General features: G+C 54.2%; 4 protein-coding genes across 7 annotated transcripts in view; 3 read left to right on the plus strand and 1 right to left on the minus strand.

The window, feature by feature from the left end:
* Positions 1-296: 296 nt before the first annotated feature.
* Positions 297-3,114, plus strand: PSMG3 (proteasome assembly chaperone 3). 2 transcript variants are annotated; one of them, XM_042827988.1, is made up of 3 exons: positions 297-354; positions 555-772; positions 2,468-3,114. In XM_042827988.1, the coding sequence occupies exons 2-3, from the start codon at positions 557-559 to the stop codon at positions 2,618-2,620; spliced, it is 369 nt and encodes a 122-aa protein (XP_042683922.1). In that variant the 5' UTR covers positions 297-354; positions 555-556; the 3' UTR covers positions 2,621-3,114. The 2 variants fall into 2 exon arrangements, with proteins under 2 accessions (XP_042683922.1, XP_042683921.1); XM_042827987.1 differs by lacking the exon at positions 297-354 and adding an exon at positions 373-461.
* A 1,810-nt stretch (positions 3,115-4,924) lies between these two features.
* On the plus strand, positions 4,925-12,762 carry TMEM184A (transmembrane protein 184A). Of its 2 annotated transcripts, none has more exons than XM_042827985.1 (9): positions 4,925-5,011; positions 7,536-7,760; positions 8,159-8,324; positions 9,054-9,144; positions 9,235-9,310; positions 9,824-9,915; positions 10,266-10,435; positions 10,515-10,712; positions 11,130-12,762. In XM_042827985.1, the coding sequence occupies exons 2-9, from the start codon at positions 7,536-7,538 to the stop codon at positions 11,378-11,380; spliced, it is 1,269 nt and encodes a 422-aa protein (XP_042683919.1). In that variant the 5' UTR covers positions 4,925-5,011; the 3' UTR covers positions 11,381-12,762. The 2 variants fall into 2 exon arrangements, with proteins under 2 accessions (XP_042683919.1, XP_042683918.1); XM_042827984.1 differs by lacking the exon at positions 4,925-5,011 and adding an exon at positions 5,077-6,191.
* Positions 12,763-14,721: 1,959 nt separating this feature from the next.
* Positions 14,722-21,695, minus strand: MAFK (MAF bZIP transcription factor K). 2 transcript variants are annotated; one of them, XR_006170383.1, is made up of 3 exons: positions 20,798-21,549; positions 18,604-19,489; positions 14,722-16,325 (listed from the first exon to the last, which is right to left on the minus strand). XR_006170383.1 is itself a non-coding variant. In XM_042827766.1 (3 exons), the coding sequence occupies exons 2-3, from the start codon at positions 20,831-20,833 to the stop codon at positions 19,055-19,057; spliced, it is 471 nt and encodes a 156-aa protein (XP_042683700.1). In that variant the 5' UTR covers positions 20,834-20,877; positions 21,675-21,695; the 3' UTR covers positions 14,722-19,054. The 2 variants fall into 2 exon arrangements, 1 of the variants encoding a protein (XP_042683700.1); XM_042827766.1 differs by adding an exon at positions 21,675-21,695 and having other exon boundaries at positions 14,722-19,489; positions 20,798-20,877.
* A 4,018-nt stretch (positions 21,696-25,713) lies between these two features.
* Positions 25,714-27,288, plus strand: part of LOC122165096 (lysosomal alpha-glucosidase-like) — a 13,891-nt gene continuing 12,316 nt past the window's right edge. Inside the window, exon 1 of the mRNA XM_042827764.1 lies at positions 25,714-26,341. The gene's annotated coding sequence lies outside the window, so the exon portion shown is untranslated. The remainder of the gene's footprint in view (positions 26,342-27,288) is intronic.

Genomic DNA, 27,288 nt, shown 5'->3' on the forward strand with positions numbered 1-27,288 from the left:
AAGCACCCAAATAAAGTACGGATGGAGCAGAAATCAGCACCTGCGTGACTCCCCGCTGCGCACGAGGTTCACGCACTCTGCTCATCTCCCACGGCAGCACACGAGGGCCGCAACACACACGCTTTGCTTCGGAACACGAGCGAGAGGCACGGAGCTCCGCCCGCAGCGCAGCACTGCCCACACGGGCAGGGGGACCGCGGGGCTGCGGGCGGCCCCTCCCCAACATGGCGGCCCCTCCCCAACATGGCGGCCCAGCGCCATCTGCCCGCGCAGGATGGTGGGATGGGAGGAGGGGCGGCCGCTCTTCCGCCGGGGCGGGCCGGGTGGCGGCGTGGGGCCTCAGCTCCGTCCGGGGTACGGGGAGGGGATGGCGGGCTGCGGGCGTTGTGCGGCGGTGTCCGCGTGGGGGCATTGGTTCCCCCGCACCTCTGGGTGCTTTTACGCTCCGGAATTCAACCGCGGTAACGAAGCCAAGCCAATGAACGAAAGGTTGTGGGCTTTGGATGGCCGCGTTCCGCGCATTTCATCTGATGTGGTCTGATTGCTTCCCGCAGCGATGGCAGCCAGTCCCATCGTGACGTCTAAGCGGCGGGAGGAAGCGGTCCGCGGGGTCCGCACCGAGGTGGTTTGCACCGCGTTCTCCAACTCCATCCTCGTGGTGGTCACGCAGTACGGCAAGATGGGCACGCTCGTCTACGTGAACCCCGATACCATAGGGGACAACGTTGGCAGGCCTTCGCTCAGCACCAAAGTGCTGCTGGGCAAGGATGAGGTAGGAGCAGATGCGCAGCGCCCCGGCGCCGAGCGAAGGGGAAATGCTGTAGGTGGGGCCGTGCGAGTTGCCAGGGAGCTGATGAATCACAGCCGTTAAGCGGTGTTTGCACGGCGGTCAAAGGGGTGTAAAAATCTGGTCTGGAGGAAGAGGGGCTCCTTTGAAAAACAGGCACGTTCATCTGTTCTCCGGCAGCTTTGTGGGGCCGGTGCTTGGTGCCGTGCAGGGTGTGGGTTGCCTTGCTGTGTTTATGGAAGGTTTGATACAGCTCGTGTTGCTTTAAAGGTTGCGGGATCAAACATACAGCCTCTGATAAGCTTTCCTGGCCTTCTGTTCCAACGATTTCTCCTTCTGGAGTCGCTTTTTTTTCCTCCCCCCAGCCTCCATCTCTGCCAGCCCCATAATGGACTTTAGATGCCCTCTCTGTGCACCTGCCAACACCTGCCCTCGATAAAGTTTAATTTGTTTTTCTCCAACAAAATGAGTTTTTATCGACTGGTTTCACAGAGCTGGAGAGAAAGCAGAAGGAAACGTGTTTTGCAAAGTGTCAGCTGGTCAGGCATTAAAGCAAAAAGTTACAGAGCTACAAGTTTATGAGGCTTTCCATCAGGGTTGGGCTGTCAGATGCTACTTGCTCACCTTAACTAGAAAAGCTGTAACAACACGTAGGTTCTCCTTTCTGTGCCCCTCCATGCAGTTCTCCTTCCTCAACAAGTCTGCTTTCCCTGGGTGGGGGAAGCTTTGCTTTGCCTGGTTGACATGGCTGCTAATTCTGAGCATGGCACCTCTGAGCCATTTCTGTTTTATTTTGGAGATAGGAAGTGCCTTTTTTACACCATGTTTTTAAATCATGTGACCAACTTAATCAATTAACTTTAAGAAGGCTTTAATTTGCTGACTTGTTGCTATGAACATTTGAGACCATACATACTTCCAAGCTATGCTGGCAGCTAAAGTCAAGCTAGCTCAGCCTTCTAAATGCGTAAGTAGAGGTGTCAGTAAAGGCAAGTTGGATATTCTTCTTAAAGAAGTCTCACTAAGGAGACGATATTCCTTCTCTTCCCTGCTTCGGCCTCACCATTTATTTCTGGTTTTTATTATTCTGTTAAAATCAGAAACATTTTTTACATGTGCAAAGGCTGTGTGTAATGCCAGTTTGAGGTCTCTAAGACTTAGGAAAACAAGACAGCTTACTTCCAGAGTTTGTCAGCAGAGCATGGTCTGGTCAGCAACAAGAATATGGTACTCAGGAATCTGGTTATGATGGGAATAGAGGCATTCTGATCATTTTATATAAGTTTGTATTTGGTGCTGTGGGAAGAATTGCAGCAGGGCTCTCAACAGCAGCTTCCCAAACACTCTAAGGCAGTGCAGAACTCCAGTGCAGCTGCAGTTCAGTTGTTCCAGGATGGGCTGTTGGGCAGCCGCTCGCAGGTCTAAACTCTTCTATTTTAAGTCTGTTGAGAAAGTGCCTTCTCAATTATCCCATACCACGGCTTGGCTATGCTGGCCAGCCAAGCTGTTTGTCTGTTTCCAATCACCCTGGAACTGCTCAGCAAACTAATGCTCAGCATCCAGCACAGGCAGGTTCTCGACGTGCTCCACGAGCAAGTCATTGCAGGGCTCTTCCTCTGCTAACTCATGCAGGATGACTTTGCAGCTGCGAGTGTACCTCTGTTTACCTTTGCTTTTCAGCCCCTCGTCCATGTTTGTGCCAAGAACCTGGTGGCATTCGTGTCTCAAGAAGCTGGGAACAAACCTGTTCTTCTCGCTATGGCTTTGAAGGACAAGACCATGGAAGGAATACAAGCTCTACGGGAAGTGATCCGAAGTTGCCAAGTGTGGTGAAGTTGTACCATCTGGATTCAAGGAAATGATCTGGAGTCCATGACTCATCACCACTTCTTTGAGAGGACAAGAAATGAAAATGATGGAATGTCTTTGTGCTGGTTTTGGACACGCTTAGGAATGTGATGAATTTTTCTCTACTGTGTAGAATGGTTGTGGGTTTTCTTCCTGTGACAGGTTTGCAGTCCAGATAGTTGGTGATGAGATGAGAACAATTGCCTCAATAGACAAGAGAAATGTTATATTTTCACCTGGGGAGGGGTGTATATTTGGGAAACGTCACAGCTCTGCATTTGTGCCCGAGGAGTGATGGATGCCAAGCTCTGTAGCTACACTGCACCGCAAAGGGGAACACCCAGTGCAGAGTGAGTAAAAGAAACATTGATGAATCTAATTTTACATGGTTGGTTGGTTGTTTTTTTCGCTCTGCAAAAATCACTTCAATTGAAATACAAGCCTCCTTAACAAATAAACAGCAATTGCATAATAGGAAAGATTTTTTTCTTGCCTGCTTTTCTTTTTTTTTTTTTTAAGGGAATTACTTCTATATGACTACTTGTATCCTTATGTCGTTTTCCTCCTGATGTATGCTGAATCTGCTCTTCATTTTCAGCCGCGTTTTGAAGAGAGGTAGATGATTGCAGTGTTCCAATTTCATGAAAACTGATGACAGGATGGCAGAAAGGAACCCAAATTAATGAGAAAAAGGCAAAATATCGGTTGTTTCCGTATGATGTGTGGTAGTAGCACTTCAGAGGGACAGCATGTGCACTGCTCTGGGCCACCTGCAACAAGCTGCCCTTCTCCTGAAGCACTGTCAGAGCAGACATGGGGACAGAAGGGCTTTGGAGGTTACACAGTGGGGTGTTGGCTGAGTCCATTAAAAGAAAGTGCTCTTATGCGAGGTCAGATGAGTTAACGCAGTGCTGAACAGCCCAACTTGTGCTGTTTGCTCGGAAAGCACGTTTGTTTTTTCCTCTTCTTGGAGCAGGTAGCACCAAGTAGTCAGTTTTAAAGTAAGCTGTTGCACACTTTTGTCACTTAGGAACTTGACTGAGCAGACCAAGGCCAGGTCTTGCCTTCAGATTCAGGGCAGAAAAGACCTGTGCTGTGCTGGTACCCATCAGTGTCAGCAGAATCAGCACAGAGCCTGTCCATTCCCCATGCAGATCCTATTGCTGGATCATTACTGTTGCTAAAAAAAAATCCCATAAAAGTACAAAAGCAGAAAATACATTTCGAAAGGACTTTTTCCTCTGAAGTAATGTTTTTTACAGCATTTTAAAGGATAATGAGAAATGAAACATTTTTTTAAGAGTACATTCAAAAACTGCAGGCTTGCAGCTGCCCTTGACAGAAATTTCATCTAAAAATAATTTTCCAAACTGTGCTTCCAAGAATCAAAAATTTGCATCTGTCAGAACTCCAAATTTTCCCTCTTTTACATTTCTTCTTTTTTTTTTTTTCTTTTTTTCTTTTCAGCCTAGGAGGGCTCACAGAGCCATGTGGAGTTTGTTAACGTTGATCTTTGCTAGTGGAGATCTCTTCCCCATCCAAAATGCAGTCTGTTTCCTGACCCCTGCTGCTCCTATGATGCCCTTTTAGCTCCAGTGAGTTTATAAACCATATATGAGTTGCGGTTTACATTGAATTGGCCATCTTCCACTGTGGTGATACGCTGCCTCACTGCTTCTGTGCCCTGAAAACCTCATGCGTTAACACCTGAAAGCTGACCCTGGTTTACTACCATGCTTTCCTTGTTCTTTTTGCAACCAGGTCTGCACGCAGCGGTGAGCAAAGAAAGGACGTGGCACTCTCTTCCGTTTGATGCTCAGAGCCACAGCGTCTCATCTGGCTGCCTCTCTGCAGGCGATAAGTCAGACCACGAGCAGCTGGTCCTTCAGGTTTGCTCTGTTCTGCAGTAAATCAAGGGAAGGCCTGTCCCAAAAAACAGCCTCCCCAGCCTGGCTGCTTGTACAACCAGATGTCTGCCTTTTAGTCATCGCTATCCTCCAGGAGGAATTAATTCTCAATCGCAACAAGAACTGCTTTTGCCACCCAGGCAGCGCTCACCACAAACGCAGGGCAGCAGCTCCGGAGCCTTTCAGCCTTGTTTGCTTTCCGGGCGTGAGTGCTAAACGGGGCAGACTGGAAAGGTACGTTCGGCAGCTTTTCTGCAGGATGTAAAGCCCTACCTGCCGCCCCAGCTGCTATGGGGAGGGCACAGAGGGCCGGTGCCGAGCCCCTTGGGGTGCAGCGAGGGAGGGCTGGCGGTGTCCTGCTGGGAAGGTGCCTGGAGGAGGAGTCTGTGCTGGAGGAGGGCGCAGGGGATGCAGAAGCAGGTGCACGGCGGGACGCAGCCACGGCCTGCAAGTGGAGGAGCCCCGCAGGGTGAGTGGGGCCTCGAGATCGGGGCACGATGGCCGGCAGGGTGGAGGTTGGCCCCGTGCACCTGTGGTGGTGGGGTAGAGCCCGTGGTATGGGCTTGACAGAGGGCTGGGTGCTGCTCTGCCTTGGTTATGTGTGCTATAGGTGCTTCCTCCTGGTGGTGTGGGGGTGGTATAGAGAGGCTGCTCGTAAACAGCCCCGAGCTGGGCTTTATCTGGATGCCATCAGCAGGAAAGGAGTGCCTGGTGCTGGCAGGACGCAGCCTGGCCGCTCCCATCCCTGGGTGCAGATCAGCCATCTCCCCTCACCAGCAGCATGGCCTGGGCAGAGCGATCCTGCAGACAGCCTGCCCAAACCCAGCGCACTGTCCATGGTTTTCAGCTCAGCTTTCAGTGAGCACCTCCAGTATCCAGGGATTGAGCAGAGCGGGCAGTCGGAGCACAGCAGGTGTCTGCCCCGTGTCTAAGAGCTGCCTGTTGGGATGTGCCATCCTGTCGAGCTGAGTTTTGGGGCTAAAATTACCCTCACACCTCCTGGCTGCCTTTGTTTTGGAAGCAAATGGGCCCTTGGCTGCATTGAGTTGCCCGGCTACGTTGCACGGCCGGGATCTGGTTACCTCTGAGAGCTGGGAGCTCTGTCTCTGAGTGGCACTGAGGCTTTTGTTTTTAATGACTTGCTGCGACGCGTTAAGAGTTTTACAATGCAGGAGAGCCTGCCAGGAAGGCCGCTGGTGCCGAGCTGCTTGCTGCACAGCCGGGCTGTGAAAGCTAATAGGAGCTGGGACAGCTTGGGCCAAGCATCTGTGGCACGGCGCCGGGCTGAAGGCAGAATAAATGGGTCTGGAGCTGAACACAGCTCTCTGCCATGTCCCACGGAGCAAGCCTGATTGTGCTCTTCCTTAGCACAAAGCTTGAGGAGAGTGAGAACATCCAAACCTGACTTAGGGCATCCCCAAAACAAGCTGTGGGGAAGGGTCTTGCCACGGAAGGGTCCCAATACGGCTTCCTCCCTCCTGCCTATACCGCCAGCTCTCCCTGGCCTCCTGTTAATGTTTACAAGGGCTGTCCAAAGAACAGATCCCTCCCCGGGATCCTGCTTCCTGCCGGCCTGGGCAGGGTGACGACAGCTGCACAAAGGAAAACCCTCAGCTCCTGCTGCCCTGAGAGCCCAACTGCAGCTGCAGGTACACCCTGGGACCCGGCCACCAGCAGCACCCAGCACTGGGCATCTCCACTTACAGACAGCGGGAGGGGTCTGGGGGAGGTATTTTTAGGGGTGCTGATCTGATACCAGCTGAGTTTCCTTCCCTAGAGGTTGGGGTTTGTGGAGAGGGAGCTGCCAGGCGAGCTGGGCTTTGGGCTGTTTGCTGTGTTTGAAGGGATCAAGGTTGTCCCCTACCACACTCATCTCTGGCAGATATTTTCTTGCCTCTCACCATTCTGTACTTGCAGATTTTCCTCTGGTGATAGTTACCCAGCAGCTAAAATCTTTGTTTTTTAACAATGTGCTGAGGAGTGTCTGCATTATTAGAGCTCTGCTTGCTGCTTTTTTTTTTTTTTTTTTTTTTTTTTAAACTGCTGTTGTTATATGTGTGGAAAAAGCAGGTTTCCATAGATAGCTCAAAGAGAGGCCAAACATGGCAGTCTGTGCATCTGTTGGCCTTGAGATATGAAGCTGCCCTATAAATAAGAGTGTATTATTAGTTTGGTCCTTGCTGGCTGAGCTGCAGAGTGCTTTGTGCTGGGAATGCTGGGGTGAGAGTCTTTGAGGAAGGCAGAGCTGCCCACGAGGATGCTGCAGAGATGCAGGATGCTCCAGCATCCCCCAAACCCCACGCTGCTGCCTGGGCTGGCACACCAGGACCTTGAGATCATGAGATGGCTGAGGTTTGCTGCCTGGCTGAACGCCCTGGGTGATGCCAAACCTCCTTCTTCTGATGAACCCTGGAGCTGGCCACTAGCAGGTCACTCAAAAAGAAAGAAGCCAAATGTGGGGGTGGACCACAAGGACCTCGGTGTTCTCTGGGCTCCCAGGATAATGATGTGAGCACATTGTCCATAGGGATGTCAGTATCCTGACAGCTTGTTGATAAGGGGATGGTTTTAATCATGGAATGAGGTGATATTGATGCTTAAGTCTCTGGTGCCCAGTGGGAGAGGTCCTGAGCTGCAGTTGAGAATACCTGAGAGCAAGAGTGTGGGCAGATCTTTTCGTTTCCTAAGGGATGGTGACCCCAGAGAAAACCAGAGGGAGTGCGACTGAGAGGAAGAAGTGTTTATTTTAGGGGATGTGGAGACTAGAGACACCTTGCAGACACAAGGGTCTGCTCTTGAACATTTGCATTTTCCTGCTGAGAAGCAGCCCTGACCATGGAGAATAGGCTGGCTTGGGAGAGGGCCACGCTGGGAAAGGCGTGGGGAGGAGAAAAGCTCACTGGAGATTTGTGGGCTGGGAAACTTGCTGGGATCTTCCCCCTCACCAGTTCACCTCCATCCCACGCCACTCCCCGTGCCTCTCCCTCCCACAGATGAGTAATGCCACCCATGCTTGGCCCTCTCCTGCGGCACCCAGCTCTCCAGGACCGGGCACAGCTGCCAGGCTGGCCTCCGCCACCCCATCCTCAGCCCTCACCCTGCTCACAGCTGCTCACAACGACTCCAAGGATGGTCAGCAGCTCTTCCTGACCACAACAACAGCACGGGTCATCTCCGGCATCTTCGTGTGGTCGGCACTCGTCGTCACCTTCCACCAGGTATGGACAGGATGGAGTCACAGCTTTGGGTCCGTGCTGGGGCAAAGCCATTGTTTCCCACCATCTCACTGCAAATCCTTACCTCCAGGTGGGTGTTTCCTCCTGCAGCTGGTGGAGGGGAAAACTCTGCATCGGGAGGGGTGGACTTTACCCTGTGGCTGCTGGAGCTGGGAGAGGCATAAGGCAGCACTCAGTGGGAGCTCATCTAGCACCGCGCAGCCGTGCCTTTGGGCATGCAGCCTTGCAGCACCCCATCAGTAGGCACATTCTGCGATGCTGCACAGGCACACAATGCTGGGGCTGCCCCAGTGCAAGCCACTGCCTCAGAGCAGCAAATTAAGCCCAGACTCATCAGTCCTAGCCACAGCTCTGCACAACGGGCACGCTCTCCCTTACAGATCTACACGCACCTGAGGAACTACACCATCCCCAAGGAGCAGCGCTACATCATCCGCATCCTTTTCATCGTGCCCATCTACGCCTTTGACTCGTGGCTCAGCCTCCTGCTCCTTGGCAGCCACCAGTACTACGTCTACTTCGACTCAGTGCGCGACTGCTATGAGGGTGAGCACAGGGCAGCTACGTCAGCAGAGATGCTAACAGCACAGCAGGGCTCTCCTCTGCCCTGTGCCACTGGAGCATCCTGGCTTGCACACAGTGCTGGATCCCCATTGTTTTTGCTTTCAGCTCTTCCCACCCCCATTTGGAGCTTTCCCCCTTCCTGCTCCATCAGCAGGAGGGAGAGGAGGGCCACGGGGCACCTGCAGGCTCTGAGTGCCCAGCATCTGGCCACATTCCCAGGGGAAAGGATTTCTGCCTACCTTTGAGGTAGAAAAACTGTTTTTCCAAAGGAAAAGGCAGACTTACCTACAAAATCAGGCAGTTGGGATGTTTTGAGGCGCAGAGAGAGCTTGTGAGTTGAGTTTAATGTCCTTCCATGAAGGTCTTTGGCCATCGCACTCCTCCTGCACATGCTCAGATGTGCATCCTTGGGTGCTGCCAGTACATCCTATGCCCAACACATTCTGTGCATGCAGGGGTGTGTGTGTGTGCATGGTGGAGCTGCTGTGTCTGCAGCAAAACACATTTACTCTGTAGACGTGGCACAGTGCATCTGGCTCAGGTGGATTGAACCTGCTGGTGGCCTTCTACACACCCATGCCATTGTCCCAAACCCTGATAACATGCTGGGTGGATGAGGAAACATCTGAGCAGGAAGAGAAGTGAAATTTAAGGCCCCCCCCCGATCTCTACCACCAGCTCTGCTGACCATGTCTGCTCTTTCCTTGCCAGCTTTCGTGATTTACAGCTTTCTGAGCCTGTGCTTTGAGTACCTCGGTGGGGAGAGCACCATCATGACTGAGATCCGAGGGAAACCCATTGCGTAAGTGGTGGCACACCACCAACTCCTCAGCCCTCTGCCTGTTTTCCCCATCCTGTTGCCCAACAGCATCTCCTTGGCTTTTGCTTCCAGGTCTAGCTGCTTGTACGGGACCTGCTGCCTCCAGGGCATGTCCTACTCCATTGGCTTCCTGCGCTTCTGTAAGCAGGTGGGTACCCAGCGGGGAGAACTTCAACACCCCTCCACAGCAAGGGATGGGGGCTCTTGGGGCTGTGTTGCAGTGGGTCCCTTACCCAAAGGCAAATCTCACCCAGATGCTCATTATTTTTCTCTCTGTCGGCACCTGGCCAGCAGCAGGGCGCTGCGCTTGCTGTCCTTGCTCTGACTCACTGCTGAGTCAGGGTCCCCTCCCACTGCAGCTCTGAGATTTTTATCTCTGCCTACTCTCAGGTTGGCTGGCGGGCTCCCTGACTGCCCAGTGCTGCGCTGCAGGCTGGAGGCACCGTTCTGTCCCCGAGCCACCCCCTCCTCGGAGTGGCTATGCTGATTTTTGGAAGCGCTCAGGGTGCACAGCCTTGCTCCCTCCTGTCTGCTGGTCCAGATCATTCCTGCAATGGAGAAGCACTTGTTCCTCCATCCCAGCAGCAGAGAGTTCGCTGTGATGGGGCTTGGGGGGCAGGAGGTCGCTACTCCCTGTTCATGGTGTTTCTCCCCTGTGCAGGCCACGCTTCAGTTCTGCATTGTGAAACCCCTCATGGCAATTGTCACCATCATCCTGCAGGCGTTTGGGAAGTACCACGACGGGGACTTCAAGTGAGGATGCTGGGTGGGGCTGAGAGGAGTGCATCTCCTGGGGGAAGGGGACTGGGTGGTCCCTGCTCCATCAGAGGGGATGGGGGACCTGCTGGCCTTCCCCAGGTAGCGAGACCACACGGAGCCCAAGAACAGCCCCACTATCCCCAGGCAAGATTCGAACCAAACACCCAAGGGCCAAAATACAAAAGTGACAGCAGCCTCTGTTCCCCCTCCTACCCTTCCACAGCTGGGCTGGGCTGGGCTGCCCCCCACGGCACAGCCGTGCATATTCCCCACAGCCCCCTGCTCCTGTCCTTCCCTCTTTGCCCCCAGCTGTGCTCACTCAGCAGCTTGCTCTCCCCCCGCAGTGTCCAAAGCGGCTATCTCTACATCACCATCATCTACAACTTCTCTGTCAGCCTGGCTCTTTATGCCCTCTTCCTCTTCTACTTCGCCACCATGGACCTGCTGCGCCCTTTTGAGCCGGTCCTCAAGTTCATCACCATCAAGGCTGTCATTTTCCTCTCCTTCTGGCAAGGTGAGTTCCAGCCTTTTTGCAGCACCACACAGCCCAGGGGGGTGGTCCAGAGCTGATCCCTCTCCTTTCCCCTGCACAGGGACACTGCTGGCAATCCTGGAGAAATGCGGGGTGATCCCCGAAGTTCAGATCATCGATGGGAAGGAGGTGGGGGCTGGGACTGTGGCTGCTGGATACCAGAACTTCATCATCTGCATTGAGATGCTCTTTGCTTCCATTGCGCTGCGCTACGCTTTTAGCTGCCGGGTGTACAGAGAGAAGAAAGAAAACTCAACAGGTAACCGTTCCTCTCTCCTGCCTTCTTTCACTAATGGGTAGGGAAAAGACAACCTATTGCAGCACTACAATGGAATGATAAAAAACAGTAAAGGAGCCTCCTCCTGTGCTCCATGAGTTTCTTCTTCCTCTACTGCTTGTGACAAGAGAAGATACCTTGGTGTGGACAGGCAGAATTAGGGCATTTTGGTATTACAGCACACATAGCTGGAGAGGATCCACCCTCTTCGAAACATAGGGCTGGATTTGCCTTCCTCCTCCTCGGTGCTCACCACTGTAAGCTCCCTTGTCCCACAGTGAGACGTGGCCCATGGTGAGGCCACGATTTTGAATTTGTAGGGAAATACATCACTGCAGTGTTAAAGCACTTGGGCTATTGGCCATCTGATGCCCCATCACTTCCTGCTCTGTTTTTCAGCAAACCTTGCCCCGATGCAGAGCATCTCGAGCGGGCTGAAGGAGACGATGAGCCCGCAGGACATCGTGCAGGATGCCATCCACAACTTCTCACCCACCTACCAGCAGTACACCCAGCAGGCCATGCAGGAGGCAGAGCGCAAGGCGCCGGATGAGAACGGGCACGTGGCCTGCAGGGCAGAGGGAGCAGGAGGCAGGAAGAGCAAAAACATCGAGAAGAGAGTGCTGATCCTGTCGGACGAGGAGCTGTAGGAGATATCCGAGGGGACAGAGACATTGGAGAGGCTTAAATGCAAGGAAGGGGGGACTCTCGAGGCTGTGACAACCTGGTCATGTTGGCATGCTGGAAGGAAGAGAGCCAGGAACTCTACTCATAAAGCCAGTTCCTAAAAGGGAAGATGCAATAACCAGGGAAAGGTTAAAATAGTGCCAGCTTCTGACTCATCTCTGAGGTGTTAGGGACCGTGCTCTCTGCTTCACTGCCAGTCTGGGTGCCAGCCCTGTGCCCATACCCCTGCTGGGCTCCCAGTGAGCCAGGACCGCCCCAGTGCTGTTGGGCTGACTGGTCTCCTCACCCTGCTCTTACCTCCAAACAGCACCGAGGCCTGACAAAAATGCTTTTCTCAGCACAGTTCTGCTCTAGTTTCTCCTGATTTGGGTAAAAAAATGATCTCCAGGGCCCCATGGAGAAAAGCAGTGCAGGAAGGTGACTTCAATTCACCTCAAAACCTGGTAAAATTTGAAAGACATCATGCCTTATTTTTATGTTTTCCTCTCTACTTCCCTTCAAAAAGCCCACAGAGCTGTACAGGAGCCCTTTACCAGGAGGAAGAGCAGCTCATCCTCCTCGGCCTCCAGATGGGGATGCAGCTGCTGGACCAGATCTCCTGGGATCAGAAGTGGGACCTCTCCTGGACCTCACCGCACGGTCCTGCAGCTGCATTCCTGAAGGCTGCAGTGACAGAGGAGCTTGTTTATGTCTGAACCCATTTATCTGCAAGCGGATCAGGAGTTAAAAGGGATTCCAGCTTTCTTATCAGAGCCATTAGGGAACCAGACTGTGACTGGTGGTGGTAGGAATGCACCGACCGGGAACTGTCTGTTCCTCCTAACTCCTCTCCATCCCCTGTCCCTACCCTGCATGCAAGAAGCAAGTGCTGCAGGACCAGAATCAGCGGACGCTGGAGGCCCTGGGGAACTCAGCTGCATTGAGGGCTGTGTGAGCCATTTCCCAGAGCACCACAGCATCCCACCAATCCGTCACCCTGCCTGGGCTCTGAGAAGGCACGTGGGGCTGAGCCACTGAGACACATTTTCTCTGTCCTGCTAAACTTCCTCTCCAGTTTTATTTTCTCCTGTTTCTGTTCCCCTGCTGTTAATCAGATGATCCCCTTGGGAACTTCTTCGGGCACCAGCCAGCTGTTGGCTGGGGTGGGAGCTGGGCAGGGGAAGGACAGGGGCAAGTCTGGAGCCTTTGATTTGCAGTCACATGGCAAACAAGCCTATGGGTGAGGCTTATAGCTGTTTTACAGCTCCTAGTATTGTTTTACTCCCTGCTCTTGAGCTGCAAAGTGTAAATTGCAAGAGGAAATTATTTATGATTTTTTTTTTCTAATAAACAGCAATTTCTACCATGGGCTGAATGAGCGTTTTCACTTAGCTCAGCGAGCAGAGCCCGCACTCTGCCCGCTCCTGCTCTAATGCTGATGCTCTTAAGCTGCACGTCCTCCCTGCCCCTTGGTGCTGGCCCAGCAGAAATACCTGCACACACAGCATCCTCCACACTCCGACGTTCCCACAGGGCTCGTGCTCATCCCTCTCCCTCCGCAAGCAGTGCCTCCCCCCCATGCACTGCACCTCCTCCAAAGCTGTGGATGCAGCAGTTCTGAGCTGCTGGGTCCTCTGCAGCCGAGCCAAGCCCAGCAGCAACAATACAAATCTATGTATTATTATCAGAAGTATTTTATCATGCTGGAAACATGGAGCCAACACAGGCAGGCTATGGCTGAGCCAGTCTTGCAAGCCCTCTGCTCTGGAGATCTGCTGCCTGTACCTGCCCAGCCCGTGAGGTTGCTGTGTTTTGTGTCAGCTGGCCTGTAAACAAGAGCCGAGCAATTGACACATCCAGGGAGCTGTCACCAACAAGGCTTGACTTGGGTGCAAGCCTGACAGGGAAGCAGGGCCACATCTCAGCAAACATCTCCATCTTCTGAGCCCCTCTGTGCTGCAGCTGCGGGGACAGAAGCAGCTTCACCCCCTGGGTGAGGACAGACTGCGAGGTGATGATGGGGCATCTGCCAGCGTGCTCGCGGGATGCAGACTGGCATAAGAACACAGCAAGAAGCGCGGCTGTACTTCATTGCACAAATGATCAACTCCAGCACATAATGGGCTGCATTCATTGCTCTTGCCAGCAGGTGCAATTCCCACTGCAGACGGTAACAACTGCCTATTTATGTCAAGTCCTGATTACTGTATTGTATGTAAAACAGGTCTTTCTCACAAGCAAAACACTGAGGGGAAAAAAAAAGCACCAAACCAGCTGTGGTGCACCCAAGCCTGCAGAACGATGCTGGCCCCAAGGAGTGCACTGCTATGGCCTGGGCCTTCAGCCTGCAAGGCTCAGAGCTCAGAACGCCCCAACGGGTGCCGAAATACCAAAGGTGTCCTTGGCAGAACGTGTCCTCCAGCATGGTGCTGCTCCATCCCTGGGATGGGCACGATGTCCCACCTCCCTCTGCCATCACCAGCTCCTCGCTGTCCTCTCCATGGGCTGGAGCTGAAGCAGGGGACGGTGACCTTCACAAGCTTGCTCCTCACAGCACCAGCAATCCCCTGGCTCGCCCTGCATCCCCACTCCATGCTCAGGAGCCAGGTGAGGAGGCAGCCAGCCCCACCTGTAGCACCACACATCCCCAGTCCCACTGCTCATCCATACACTGCCCTACTTTCGTCATTGGCCACCTCTATGCGACACGCTGCCTTGGCCCAGCGCAGTGCACGTTTCCCCCTTTTTAGCTGCCCCTAGAAACAAGGGCTGCCCATGGATGGAAGGGGATCAAAGCCCAGGCGGTTCCCAGCTCTGCCACTGCTTTAAAGCTTGGATGAATCGACAGGGCAAAAGAGAACGATGAAATATCGATCGAAGGAATTAAAGCTGTTTATTCACCAGCAGTTGCACAGGAAACACCGAGGGATATTTCATAACTCCACGGCGAGGGGAGCGGCTCCCTCCAGCACCGTGACCTGTTTCACAGCACGAGGTCTCCAAGCCAAGTCCCACGGGACGCTCCCAGCACCGCCACCGCGGCAGCTCCCACGTGCTCTGGGCAGAGAGCACAAACACACACCAGGAAACACGATAAGCGTGAGCCCTGGGGGAGCAGCAGCTCGGACCAGAGCACGGCCCAAACACATGGGAACAGCAGCGCAGCGGGGCTGGTAGGCGGTCAGACTCAGCCGCTTGCAGGAGCATCCACACTCAGCCTGCGTCCCAAAACCACCGCAGCCAGCTGCTCAAGGTGACGAGCAAGGAAAACGCCCCTGAAAATCAATGTGAGCTCCAAAACGCTGACCATACACCAGGGCAAGTCTGAAACCAGAAAATGCTTTATTGGAAAGGTACAAAAAAACCAGTCACTGCAGCTAAATTTACAGCAATAAATTACGTTGTGGCTGTCAAGAGAAAGTAATGGACACATACACAGGGCTACTCGCCTTACAAACAGGAATCCACATTGCTTGGTATATCAATAATTTATTTTATAATAAAAAAGCAGCACAAAAATAAATATTGAAATGAAATTACTGAGTAACCACAGAGGATAGAATGAGCTGGTGATAAAAAAAAAAAAAAAAAAAAACCAAAAAAAAAAAAACCCAACTTAAAACAGAAGACTTCTATCATTAAAAAAATGAAAGCAAGTATCCACCATCTACGGAAACACCCCAGCAGACTGAAATACAGACGAAGGAAAACAAATCCACGTTACAAAAGTTTTTCGGTTTTTTTGTTTTTTTTTTTTTTTCCTTTTTGTTTGTTTCTTTGTTTTAAATAAAAACAATCATGACGACAAAGTTTAAATGATTTGAGAGAGGAAGAAATAAAATAAAATAAATGCCACTTTCTCCTCCTCCCCGGGTCCGAGCCGTGCCGCAGCCCAGCCCTGCTGCGCTGTCAGCCGGGGCACCGCGGTCTCCTCCGTCAGATGGCAGAGCTGGGCGAGAGCTGAGATGCTGACTTGCTGTGGGGGGGTCTGAAGGTGCCCTGGAGGGAAAGGTTTCCCCACTGCCACTGGAGAGCTCAGCAAAGACACCTAAGAGACCAAGGATGTCGCTCCCGGCGCTGCCCCAAGGTACCCGGGTGGATGCGTCGGGCCGTTTCCAGCATCCCAAGGTACCCACATGGTGCTGCAGAGGGGGAAGAAAGGCCCGGGGGAAGAGCATCCCAGTGCTCGGCCTCAGTGCGCCTGCACCTCGGGGAACAAGGAGGGGCAGAGAAGGGAGCCCAGCATCCGAAATACCGCAGCGAATGGAGGCGGCAGGGAGCGCCCGGTGACCCCGCAGCAGCAGCCGGCTCCCTGCGCCACGCTCAGCCTGGGTTCAGGCTTGCAAGGGCAGGACGGAGAGAAACGAAACAGAATAACAACAACAACAAAAAGAAACAAACGGAAACAAACCAAACCCCAGAGGAATGCAATGCGACAACCCCAAGCTGGAGGGCCCTCCGGGGTGGAGGGTGGAGGAGTTGGGTCTCCATGGTGGTCAACAGCTTTCGGGTCATTCCTCCCTCCACGTTACCTTGCAATTCTGATCCCTCTGTGGAAGTTTAGCCAGGACATTTCATTCCCCTCCAGGTCACCACCCAGGGAGGGAGCCCTGGACCGGCGATTTCTTTTAATAAAGATTTACAGTATCAAACTTGGAAAAAAAATTATCTTTTTTTTTTTCTTTTTTTACGAAAAATCTGTACGATAAAATGTATATAATTATATATTTATATATATATTTCTCTCTCTTTAAATATTTCCACGTGGTCCTTATGGATATCCAATATGGATTACCTACCATGGCTATGGTATCAACAGCTTTAACAACACCCAGGCCTCTTGTTCTTAACCGAGTGACCAGAGATTGAAGTGCCTACCAGCACCAAACTAGCAACCACTTGGACAAGCCTTTGGCACCCTTCCAAGAACTGGAAAAAACAAAAAAAAAAAAACACAAGAAATACTTGGCCACAAGGGAAGTGCCACATCTTAAAGATATGTTTCTCAACAGCAAGAAGACCCCACGGAACAAAGTTCAACCTCCATCCCCCTCCGTGTCGCTGGTCTGATTTCCCTGGCAGGGGCCAAGGGCAGCCCGAGGGTGTTCCTATCAAGCCAGGAATGTTATGGAGCTCTGGAGCTGTTCTAAAGACTGGAAGCATTTGGGCATTTATGAGTCAACTGGCCTTTTTTTCGTTAAAGTTTTCATTTAAAGCCCCAACAGTGCCAGGAGTCTCCATTTTTGCCTGTTTTCAGAGGCACCTGTAAGGTCTGGGAAAGTTTCCAATGTTTGTGAGCTGGAGAACATGAGAGGACCAGGAAATGACAGTAACATTTTTCTCTTCCTCAGCTTCTGCTGTGGGAGTCAATAACTGGTACTGATACACAGGACATCAATCTGCCCGTTAGGAGATAGGGAGGGAGTGGAGGAGAAATGAGGTAACGCTAAGTGTCATCCAAACTCTGCGCCTTGGAAAATCACTTGAAGGAAACTCCCTGCTCCCCTCCGGCACGCGCGGCTCTGGCAGGGGTAAGAAGCCTTCGGGAGGAGGCTCACCTGCCCCTTCCCAGCTCCGTAAGGTCATGAGCACAGGTGTCGAGGACCGAACAAGAACCGAGGCTGAGGCTCCTCTTTTCATTAACCTATTTCACAAAGGACCCTCTCTGGGGAATCCAGAGACTCCAATGACAAGGTGGGAAAAAAAAATAAAAGAAAAAGCAAGCTAACTTCTTCCAAAGGCAAAGAGGGCTCCACTGGAAGCCTACCAACGTACTGCCCCCAGACAACGGCTCGCACAGGGCGGCGGATGCCAGCATACTGTCTCCTCTGCGACAGTGGCGGCGCTCGATTAGCTGTCTTTCAGTCCAAAACACTGGTGAACTGCCCGCCATCTCTGGCTTCTATTCCACAGCCCAAGTCCTCCAAGCTCTGCTCCTCACCTCATCCATCAGCAGTCTCATTCTCTTCTCACCTGCACGACAACAGGCATCGTCCATCCCACAAGTCTCTGCCCTGCAAAACTCACAGGCCCTTTTTCTTTCCTACTTCAAACAGAAAATTAAAAATAAAACACAACAGAACACACGAACACCAACATAGCTATTTTTTTTTTTTACAGTGACCTGGACACATTCATCTTTTCAGCGCTGCTGTGTGACAGCAGAATTCCTCCTCTTGGCTTCCCACTTCCTGCCCATCGCCGGGCCAGAAATCCCTCTCCCAAACCACTGCTCAGAGCCACACGCACGACTTCTCGGTGCCAACTCTTCCATTCCCTACGCACACGGATTTCCACCCTGCCCTCTGCCGGGGCAGTTCACACATTCCCAAGAGGAAGCGTCAAGTTTCGGGCTCGCATCCACGCGGGTTGTCTGAATACTGCAGAACGGACTCGTGCTGCTCCCAGCCAACCTCCCCATGACCCTTCCCTGGTCAAACAGAGCCCAGTGAGCCCAGCCCTGCAGCCGGGATGCTCCTTGCTCACCTACCAACGCTTCCACCAAGGAGGAGGCTCTAACTCCTCCTGTCTGTGCTATGGCCCTCTAGTTACACTTCAGTGCTTCTAAAACATCCTTCCCAAACCTTCTGCACAAACCCTTTCTCACAGTGCTGATCCCAGCAGAACAGCCCCCCTGCCTTGCAGTCAGTTCTGCCTCCATCTGGTAATACTTCCAGCCTTTTTTCTTCCTCGCCTCCCCTTCTCCTCCCCACCACACTGCTCTTCACAGCATCTACCGTGCCTCCTTCCCTTAAGCTTCAGGGAATCCAGAAAAAAAAATAAAATAAAATAAGCCGCTATTTCAAGACTGTGGATCATTTGGAAGAAATACACTGCATAAATAGACCCAATTCACAGGACACCTTAGGGAAGGAGCTATTGGGAAACATGGGCTTGGAATAAAGGAGGCTGCAATGTAGTTTTTCACAGGCCACACAGGTCGTGAGGCGTATTAAAATATGTAAAATATATATTTTTCCATATTTTAACAGCATGGATTGAAAACAAAAGGTTATTCCTAGTGGGTGTGGTCAGACCCAAGCGTTAATCTCCGTCATCCTCCCCCTCCCATCCACTCGTAGCAGGATGAGATTCAAACCAAAATGCCTGTTTCCCTGCCCTCGGAACAGCAGATGGAAGTGGGGAGGAAAGGGGAGACCCTTCTGACAAGGAGTAGGATGCCACTAAAGGAAACTCTTTTCCATACATTCATCTCACACGATGATTTCTACGGTCCATCTGTTTCCTGGCTCTTGAGCATCATTCACGAAGGCTCTGGAGGCTCCTCAGGTATCTTCTCCCAGCTGGAACGCTGCTCACGGCTGCGAGGGGCTCAAGGAGGCAGGGACAAGGAAGTAGATCTTGCAACTTGTACTGCAGACAGAGCTCAAATCCTGGACACGAGGGGTTGATGGAGCCACCGAGTCCAGAGAGAAGCAGCCAGTTAAGTTCCCTTTGTAGGTATTTTTTCTTTTCTATTTTCTTCCTTCCTTACTTAATTTATTTAATTTTTTTTTTTTTCAATTTTTTTTTTTTTTTGCACTTTCGGAAGAGAGTTGTTAAGATGCCAATTCTTGACGTGACCAAGAACTCCGGAACAATGCATAAGAGCCTCCTCCCCCGCCTCTGAAAGGCCGCTAGTTCCCCCACCGAGGGCACTAGGACGCTGCTGAGAACGGCACGGAACTGGATGAGATTTCGGCTGATTTCACGATGGTGATGACACTGGTGGTGGCAACTTTGGTCGGGGTAATGGGCCCTCGCGCCACAGTACGAGCAAAGGTCTGGAGTGCTTCGTACTTGGAGCGCAAGGCGTCCAGCTCTAGCTTCATGCTGCTGTTTTCTCTGGCCAGCTTCTCCACCTCTTGCTGCAGCTCAACCCGCTGCCTCTCCAGCTCCTCTTTCTGAGTCACGCGCTTGATGCGGCAGCTGGCGGCGTAGCCCCGGTTCTTCAGCGTGCGCCTCCGCTGCTTCAGACGGATGACCTCCTCTTTGGTGAGACCCCGCAGGTGCTGGTTCAGCTCCCGTACGGACATTGACACGAGTTCATCATCGCTCAGCACTGGGGCATTCTCTCCCGACTCCTCCTTTACCTGCAAACACCAACGGCACAGGGGTAGCGGCGGCCCTGCAGGAGAGGCCGATGGGGACAGCAGAGGCTTTCCCTCAGCACCCTACTGGAAATGCCCCAAAGCACTTCACAGAGCCTGTGCTCCGCTCAGACACTGCCACGGTGGGGTGACGCATGGCAGAGAGGCAAGCACTGCCCCCACCTGGGTTCAGGTCACCCTCTCAAGTCAAGGACAGCAATGAGCCTTATAGGAGCACAGAATCACAGAATGGCCTGGGTTGAAAAGGAGCACAGTGCTCATCCAGTTCCAACCCCCTGCTGTGTGCAGGTCGCCAACCAGCAGCCCAGGCTGCCCAGAGCCACATCCAGCCTGGCCTTGGATGCCTCCAGGGATGGGGCATCCACAGCCTCCTTGGGCAACCTGTGCCAGTGCCTCACCACCCTCTGTGTGAAACTTACTTTGAACTGAACAGTGACATTTTTAAGGAAACAAAAGGACATGGAAGTCTTTTGCATTCCTTTGTCAGGAATTCACACTGAATCCCACAGGGGACACCTTTTATCAGCACGGTGCTGGCACACCAGTGCAGTAGTCTCACAAGCAGAATAGCCACTTGTGTGCAGGGTTTCATTCCACATTTTGTGGCTTTTCATTGAACACTGCTCATCTGAGTGTTGAACAAAACCAAGCCTGCTTAGCTTCACTTGGCCTGACTTGGTTGTCCTGACTCTGAAGGCACACAAGATAAATACCAAGGGCTTGTGCTTTTCTCTGAAGAATGTTTGCTACCACGGCTATCTTCAGAACCTTTTAGACACTATTATTCTATCTCTTCACAGACTGTAGATACCTGGAACGAACTGCCAGGACACAAGAAAAACTACAGCAGAGCATGAACAATGCACATGTGGTCCACCATACAGCAGCTGTACCCAAAGCATTTGCTGTCTGCTGGATCTGTGAAAAAAACAGGTGGGAGCTTCCTCTCCTCAGTGCATCTTCGCACTGAGAGCAGAAGTGCTGCACTGTCAGGCCTGGAGCACTGCTTTCAGGATGCTGCCAACAGCCAGAGGTTTCTGGGGCAGCAGATGGGACGATCTGGCCCTATGCTCTTGCAGAGAACTCAGACTTCTAAGCACAACCAACATCCTTCTACCTATCTCCCTAAGAACTTCTCTGCAGATAATAAGAAATTATATTAGTGCCCATCTATGGGAGCCTCACAGAAGAAAAGAAGAGGCACGCCATGTACGACAGTCACCGCGTGGAGCACGGCTCTGCAGCAGCCTGCCCCAACAGCCAGCATCCCCAGCACGGCCTCTCCCCTACCTTTAATGCCTTGTTCGGTTTGGGATTAGTCGTCATAACCTGAGCACAGTCTTCTGGACAAAACCGCTCAGAAATTGCAACTGGAAAACACAAAACAAGATTTTTGAGTTAGACGAATCTCAGACGTGAAGGCAGGTTAACAGAACAGCAGTCCTGAACCCCAGCTCCAAAACCCCGCCAAAGGAAATAAAACCACACAAGGAAGGATTCAGAGATCAGTCCACCCCATATAGGTCTAAGAAAGAAAAATCTGCACGGATAATCACGTTGCTGCTTAATGCTCAAGCCCTCATGTTTTGTTTTTAAGCACACTGAGGACAGGGCAGGGAGGGAAGGACGTGGCTCACACTGCAGCCGTGCAGGCAGCCATGCACTGCCCAGGCCCCACTGTCTCACCTCCCTCCAGAGGCATCCAGACACTCCGGACGCCCTATTAGGGACTGATTGAAGAGTTAACTCCGCTCATAAAAGGCACCGAAAAGCCACAAGACAACAACTCCATTCTCATTTCGATGCTTATTAACCCAGCTTGACACTGAATCAGCAAGGCAGAAATAAGCTGCCTGGTTTGTCACCTGCTCCCAGCACCGTCCCCACCCAGCGCTCCCAGAAAACCCAAACACCAGAAACAAAAGCCCCCCGTGATGACAAAGCAGGCAGCAGCTCTGCTCTCCTGCCGCTGACGATGCTCACAGCCCAGCAGCCTGATGCTGTCTGGCGAGGCGGGCGCGTGTCCACCGACAGCATCCTCCGCCAAGGCGCTGCCCTTCACGCTCACCTTAGCCGAGGACAACACCCAGCCGCAGCTCAACGTCCCCCCCCCCCTTAAAACCATCACCCTACAGCACCGCAGCACAGCAGGCACCGGGGTACCTACCCCGGGAAGGGTGGGCTCAGCCCTTCCACCATCACCGCCTCCGCCCGTCTCTCCCAGCCGGCGGGGCTCCACGCCGCGCCGGTCCGCCCCGACGCGCGGCTCCGAGGGCTGCGCAGCCGGCGGCACCGCGTCTGTCTGCCGGAGTCCTCTCCTTCTCTCTCCCCCTCTCCCCACCCCTACCCAGCCGGGCCCAAACCCTCCCCATTTTCACGTCTGCATCGTGTCACACATCCTAATCATTCATGAAAAATCCAGCCAAAGCATCCCAAGCATGATTCCCGTCTGATAGTTGCCATGGTGACCTTGGGAAAGTAGCCAACCCCGAGACAGTCGTCATGGCAACAGAGAAGCCCAAAAGCAATAATGACTTCAGGTCATGTCTGTGCAAAGACATCACCAAGTCGGCGGAGAGTAAACAAACTCATTCATAGCTGCGAACGGGGGGCGGAGGGAGCGGGGTGCCAAGGTGGGCAGCGAGGCTGCAGGAAACCACCCCGGCTGTCGGGGCGTGCATTTCGGTTCCTCCTCTTTTGCAGCACGAGACAGCCCAGTGTCACACAGCTGCCAGAGGGCCAAGGACAGCCACGCTCCCCAGTCCTGCTCTGTGATGAATGGAGCTCGGAGCAACCAGCACGCAGCACCTCCCCGAGCCCCACTCTGCTCTCCTCCCCGCATGCGGCTCCAGCAGCCCCTCCTACGGCACCAATCCCGGCAGACCCCACAGACCCCTCCATCGCCTGGCACCTCACTGACCTGCACCAGGCTTTGCCTTCAGACCTCAGCGCTGCCCTCCACCCGTCCTCCTCCTCCTCATCGCTTCCCCTCCGCCGCCCACCCCCATGTCCAGGCAGGCACGGAGGAGGAAGGAAAAGCTCGGACGGCCGAGGGGAGCAGAGCGCTGCCAGTGCGTAAAGGAAGCGGCCGGCAGCCCCCTCCCTGCACGCCGCGCAGGCACTTGGTGCCATAGTTATGCAGTGAGTCACCAGCTGTTTACAGAGCACAGCTCGCATTCCCACAGCATCAGGAACTCTTCCTCCCCTCGGTATCCCCCCCCTCCTCCCTTCGCCGCCCCCAGGCCCTACAAGGACGGGGTGCGATGGGGTGCGCGGCGCAGCCGGAAAAGGGAAGGCTGAAGTGGGGCGGCTGCACAGAATGGCCTTTGATCTGCGCCCAGCGGGGCTTCAAAGCACCGACGGAAAAACTGAATGGGGCGTGAGGCGACGGAGAGATGCAGCGCACCGTGGAACAGAAGCGGGCAGAGGTGGGAGCCCAGCGCTGGGGCGGCCATTCTGCCACCTGCCACCCCGTGACATCAGAGCAGAGCTGCAGAGCAAGGCCTCGTCCTGCACGGCACTGCGGACAGACTCGACACCGTGCTGTGCCGTGCGCCAGAGCTGCTGCTGGCACCGGGGCTGGAAGGCGGCTGGGCACGGTGGGAATGGCTCTCTTCAAACATGGATGGGAGCGCGTGCCACCTGCGGCCGGTGGAGCTGCTGGTACACACGGAACCAGGGGATGTAACAAGCTGTAGGAACCCACGTGGATCACCGAGACCAACTCCCAGCTCCACACAGGGCCTCTCAAACCCAACCCCAAACCCAACCCCTACGGCTGACAGCAGTGTCCCAGTGCTCCCTCAGCTCAGGCTGTGCCCACCGCCCTTCCCCAGCTGCCCCCCTCCCCTGGCAGCTCTGCACCACTCCCTCGGGTCCTGGCACTGAACCACATCTCTGCACTGACCAAACCCTGCCCCCAGGGACCACCTGCACTGTTCAGCTCCCAGTGACGAGGTACCCCCAGAGTTAGGAGGCAAAAGCCCCAGGGTAACAGCCAATCACCCCACAGACACCAGGTGGTGTCCCCCAACCACGCTGCTTCGGGGTGCGCTGGGACACCACCTGCAATTTGATTACTACAACCCTTTTAGCCTTTGCCCTATTGCTGTTCATCTTTCCTTAATTGCATTTGCTGCATCATGTCTCAAATTAGGAGCTCAGCTTTTTGGAACAAGGACTGCATTACATCTTTGCCCTGTAAGCAGCATGACACACTTAGGACACTACATAAATAAAGCAGTGAGTAGTAATACACCAACGGTACGTGCAAAGGCTTGGGATCCGCAGCCAGTGTTTTGACTGTGGGTTACATAAAGAGCCCTTGTAATTCTGCAATAAAGTTATCCATCAGCAGCCTTGCCAACGCCCTCGCCCTCTCTCAGACTCCTGTGCCATTGGCAGCACCCCCAGAAATAAGGCACCCCAATGTCTCGATGCTGAGGATCTCAGCTCGGAGCACCTTGTGATTGCAGTGCTCTGAAGGGGAAGGCAGCAGAAAGCCGAGGCAGAGCAGAGCTCTCCATGTGAGGTTCGCAATTAAGGCGAAAGGAAACATGCCAGAGTGCAACTTCAGACTTTCCACGCTACGGGGCTCTCACAGCGCGTTACGCACTGAGGGATTACCATAAAGTCAATGCCGACACCCAACGTCTGAGGATGAACTCAGTTTTAAAGCTTTTTCTACGCCGCACGAAAAGCCTGGCCAGAACACGAGGGCCTGGCAGGCAGCCCTGCTGGTGTTTAGCTTCCATCCTGAGACGAGCACAGCAAACTGAAAACACGCAGCCCTCACCTTCAGCCGGGCCAGCAACAACTTCCCGAGGGCAGAAAAACAGCAAAGTGCTCAAGCAGCAGCAGCAGCAGCAGGGATCTTTGCCATCGAACCTCAGCACAGAGCTGAGTTATGTGGGAATATTCCTCTCATTCCCAAACACAGGGACTGGATTCCCAGGCAGCTGCTCCAACAAGTCACCCAAATATCAGGTTTACCCCTGAGTTATCCTCAGCTCCAGCTGCGTTTACTGAGGGCACCTCCAGAGCCAACAGGCGAAGGCAACTCCAGTTCTCATCTCCGCACCTTTGCAGCACCATGCGGATCAGTGTGCCACACAGCCCCATCCCTCAGCCTTCAACCTTCTCCCCACTCCGACAACCTTCACACACCCCATAGGGCAGACTGATGCTTGTCATTCATCTGTAAGGAGAGAGGAGAGGGCTGCGCTCCGGGTGTGAATCAGACAGCAGGAGCATATGCAAGGCAATATATTTGACATGAACAGAGAGAAGACACACGGAGGGGTGAGTCACTGTTTACTGTTCTAGAGGAGCTCCGCACAGCCCTCGCCCAGCTGGCCAGCTTTCCATTTCCCTTATGGATCGGAACCAGCATCCAGCAGCAGAGAGGAGCTTCACGAACCTTCAGAGCAAAGGCGAGAGCTGCCAGAACACGGCGCTATGAGGCGCTCTCTGGGGAAGCCTGGACGGAGATCAGACAGCCCTTGGTGGTTGGGTAAACAGCCTCGTCAGATGCTGCAGAGCCTGCGGTCAGCGAGCAGAGCACCAGGAGGGCACAGCACACTGCACCACGTCACAGCTGGGACCTCGGGGAGGTGGTGGCTGAAGGGGACAGGTATGCAACAGACAGAGCTGGTGTTCACCAACCACAGGATGCAGCACTTTTTCCATCATACAGGGGGCAGCGGCAGAGCTACACCAGAGTCACAACATCTCAGCACCGCTAGCCCAGGCAAGCTGAGCCTGCAAGCAGCAGCCAGCTCACCCATACACAGAGCAACGAAGGACAGGTCAGGATCCCCAGTGTCCCCATGCCATGGCCAGCCAGCAGGTCGAACACCTTCACCCGCTGCACAGCAGCGTGGCACTCAGTCCTGCAGCAGCACAGAGCAGGGATTTGCTACGCCTGCTATCCCGCTGCTTGGGAGCTCAGCAGCAGTGGGACGGCTCCCGCCTCTCCCCCAGCCCTCGTGTTTATGGCCGTGGAGCTGCATGGCTTTGCGCTTGCTTCATGCTTGGAAGGCTCTCCGCTCGGGTTTGAAGATAGCCTGAAACAATAGCTCAGACAGAAGTGGAAACTGCCGGCTCATCTCGACAGGGTGCTGAGCTGGAGACTTCCTGAGAATTGAAAGCGCTCGCGCCGCTCGAGCACTTCACAGCTGGATGTTTACAGCACGGCCAGCTCAGCCCACGGCCCCCGAGTGCTGCCGGGCCAGAGCTCCCAGCTGTCCTCTCCTGCTGCCCAAACACAGCCAGAGCCTCACGCTGCCCACTCTCACACCGCCCGGTTTCACAGCGCATTCCACACCATTAATCACTTCCCAGCACACGGGGCATATTGTGCTGCTCTCAGCTTTCCCTTTCGGAAGGCACACGCAAGGCACCAACCCAACTGCGAGCTGCAACAGATTGCCGAGGGAGCACGGGGATGGGATGAAACACAACAAAGCAGAACGAGGGGAGAGCAAAAAGCTGACAGTTGGCCACCTGGCTCAGAAACACCTCTGAAGAGGGGCGTGAGCTTGCACCAGCATAGGTACAGACACGTAGCGTGCCAAGATGAGCCGCCAGCTATGGAGAGCCGCCGTGCCCCATCCTCGTGGTGATTGCGACGACAATTAATTAGGGCCCAGCACCCCATCAGGTGCAGGCAGAGTTAACTCTGCTGCCTGCCGGCCCTGTGCAGCGCCATTGGGCAGCGGCAGCGTCCATCACAGCGAGGAAGTGACTGCGTGGGGAAGGAGCTGTGCTGTGCTGGGGGACGCGGAAGGAGAGGGAAAAACACCGACACGCAGCGCTGCGAGCGGACACTGCCAGGTAACGAATGCTGCAGAGTGCCGGGGTGCATCGATGGCATTGATGGCAGCGATGGCACACAGCTGCCCTCCAGCACATCCCTCCCGGCGGCTGTGCCCGTTCCCAGCCCTGCTTGGGCTGCCGGCTGCACTCAGAAGGCAGGGGCAGGTGACAGCAATATAGGGGCCCTGTAGCTTTCTGTGACAGCGCTGCCCAACGGGCCCGTTCCAAATTCGGGACCTGGTGGCCTGCTTTTGTCGGAGCTCTGGGACAGTCCCGCGAGAGAGGAGCAGGAGGAGGGCGGCACTCCTGCAGCTCTGCTCTCGGTTCCCCTCCCCGGCGGCCCCACGCTGCACTCCGGCTCTCATCCTCCCCATCTCCACGCGGAGCTCGGAACGGGTTTTCCCCCAGCCCCGTTTCTGAGCAATTACAACACATCATCATCACCATCATTATCACCACCGCACTAAAATCTCCAGCCGTCCCGCGCAACGGCGGCTCACACGAGGAGGACGCTGAGGGTCACGGATCCCCGCAGCGCTGCGCGTGGCCGTGGGCCGGCTCGCGCACCCAGCCTCCAGGCGCGGCACCGCGCGGTATTTCCAACCTCCCGCCGTCACCACAACAGGTTGAGCCCGCTCTATTTTAAGCGGCGTTCGCGGATCCAAACGCGGCACCGAGCGCGTGCAGCGCGGCCCCGACTCGCGGTAACTTTCTTTCGGCGGAGGGGAGCGGGGAGGACCCGCGCCTCCCCCCGCCACGTGCCGCCGGGCCCGGTGCCGCGCGGCCCGCGCGGGGCGGCGGCCCCACGTGCCGGCGCGGTGGTGACTCAGCACTTTCCGCTCAGTCTCCGCGGGCGCGACCCCGCCCGGACGGCACCGAACGGGCACGGCGGGGCCGCGCCGCGCCGGTTCCCCCCTCCCCAGCCTCGCAATACCTTCATACCCAACCCCCCCCCTTTCCCCGAT

Source organism: Centrocercus urophasianus, unplaced genomic scaffold (assembly GCF_019232065.1).
Source record: "Centrocercus urophasianus isolate 14NV4802_14NV808 unplaced genomic scaffold, USGS_Curo_1.0 seq_29, whole genome shotgun sequence".
Taxonomy (NCBI): Eukaryota; Metazoa; Chordata; class Aves; order Galliformes; family Phasianidae; genus Centrocercus; species Centrocercus urophasianus.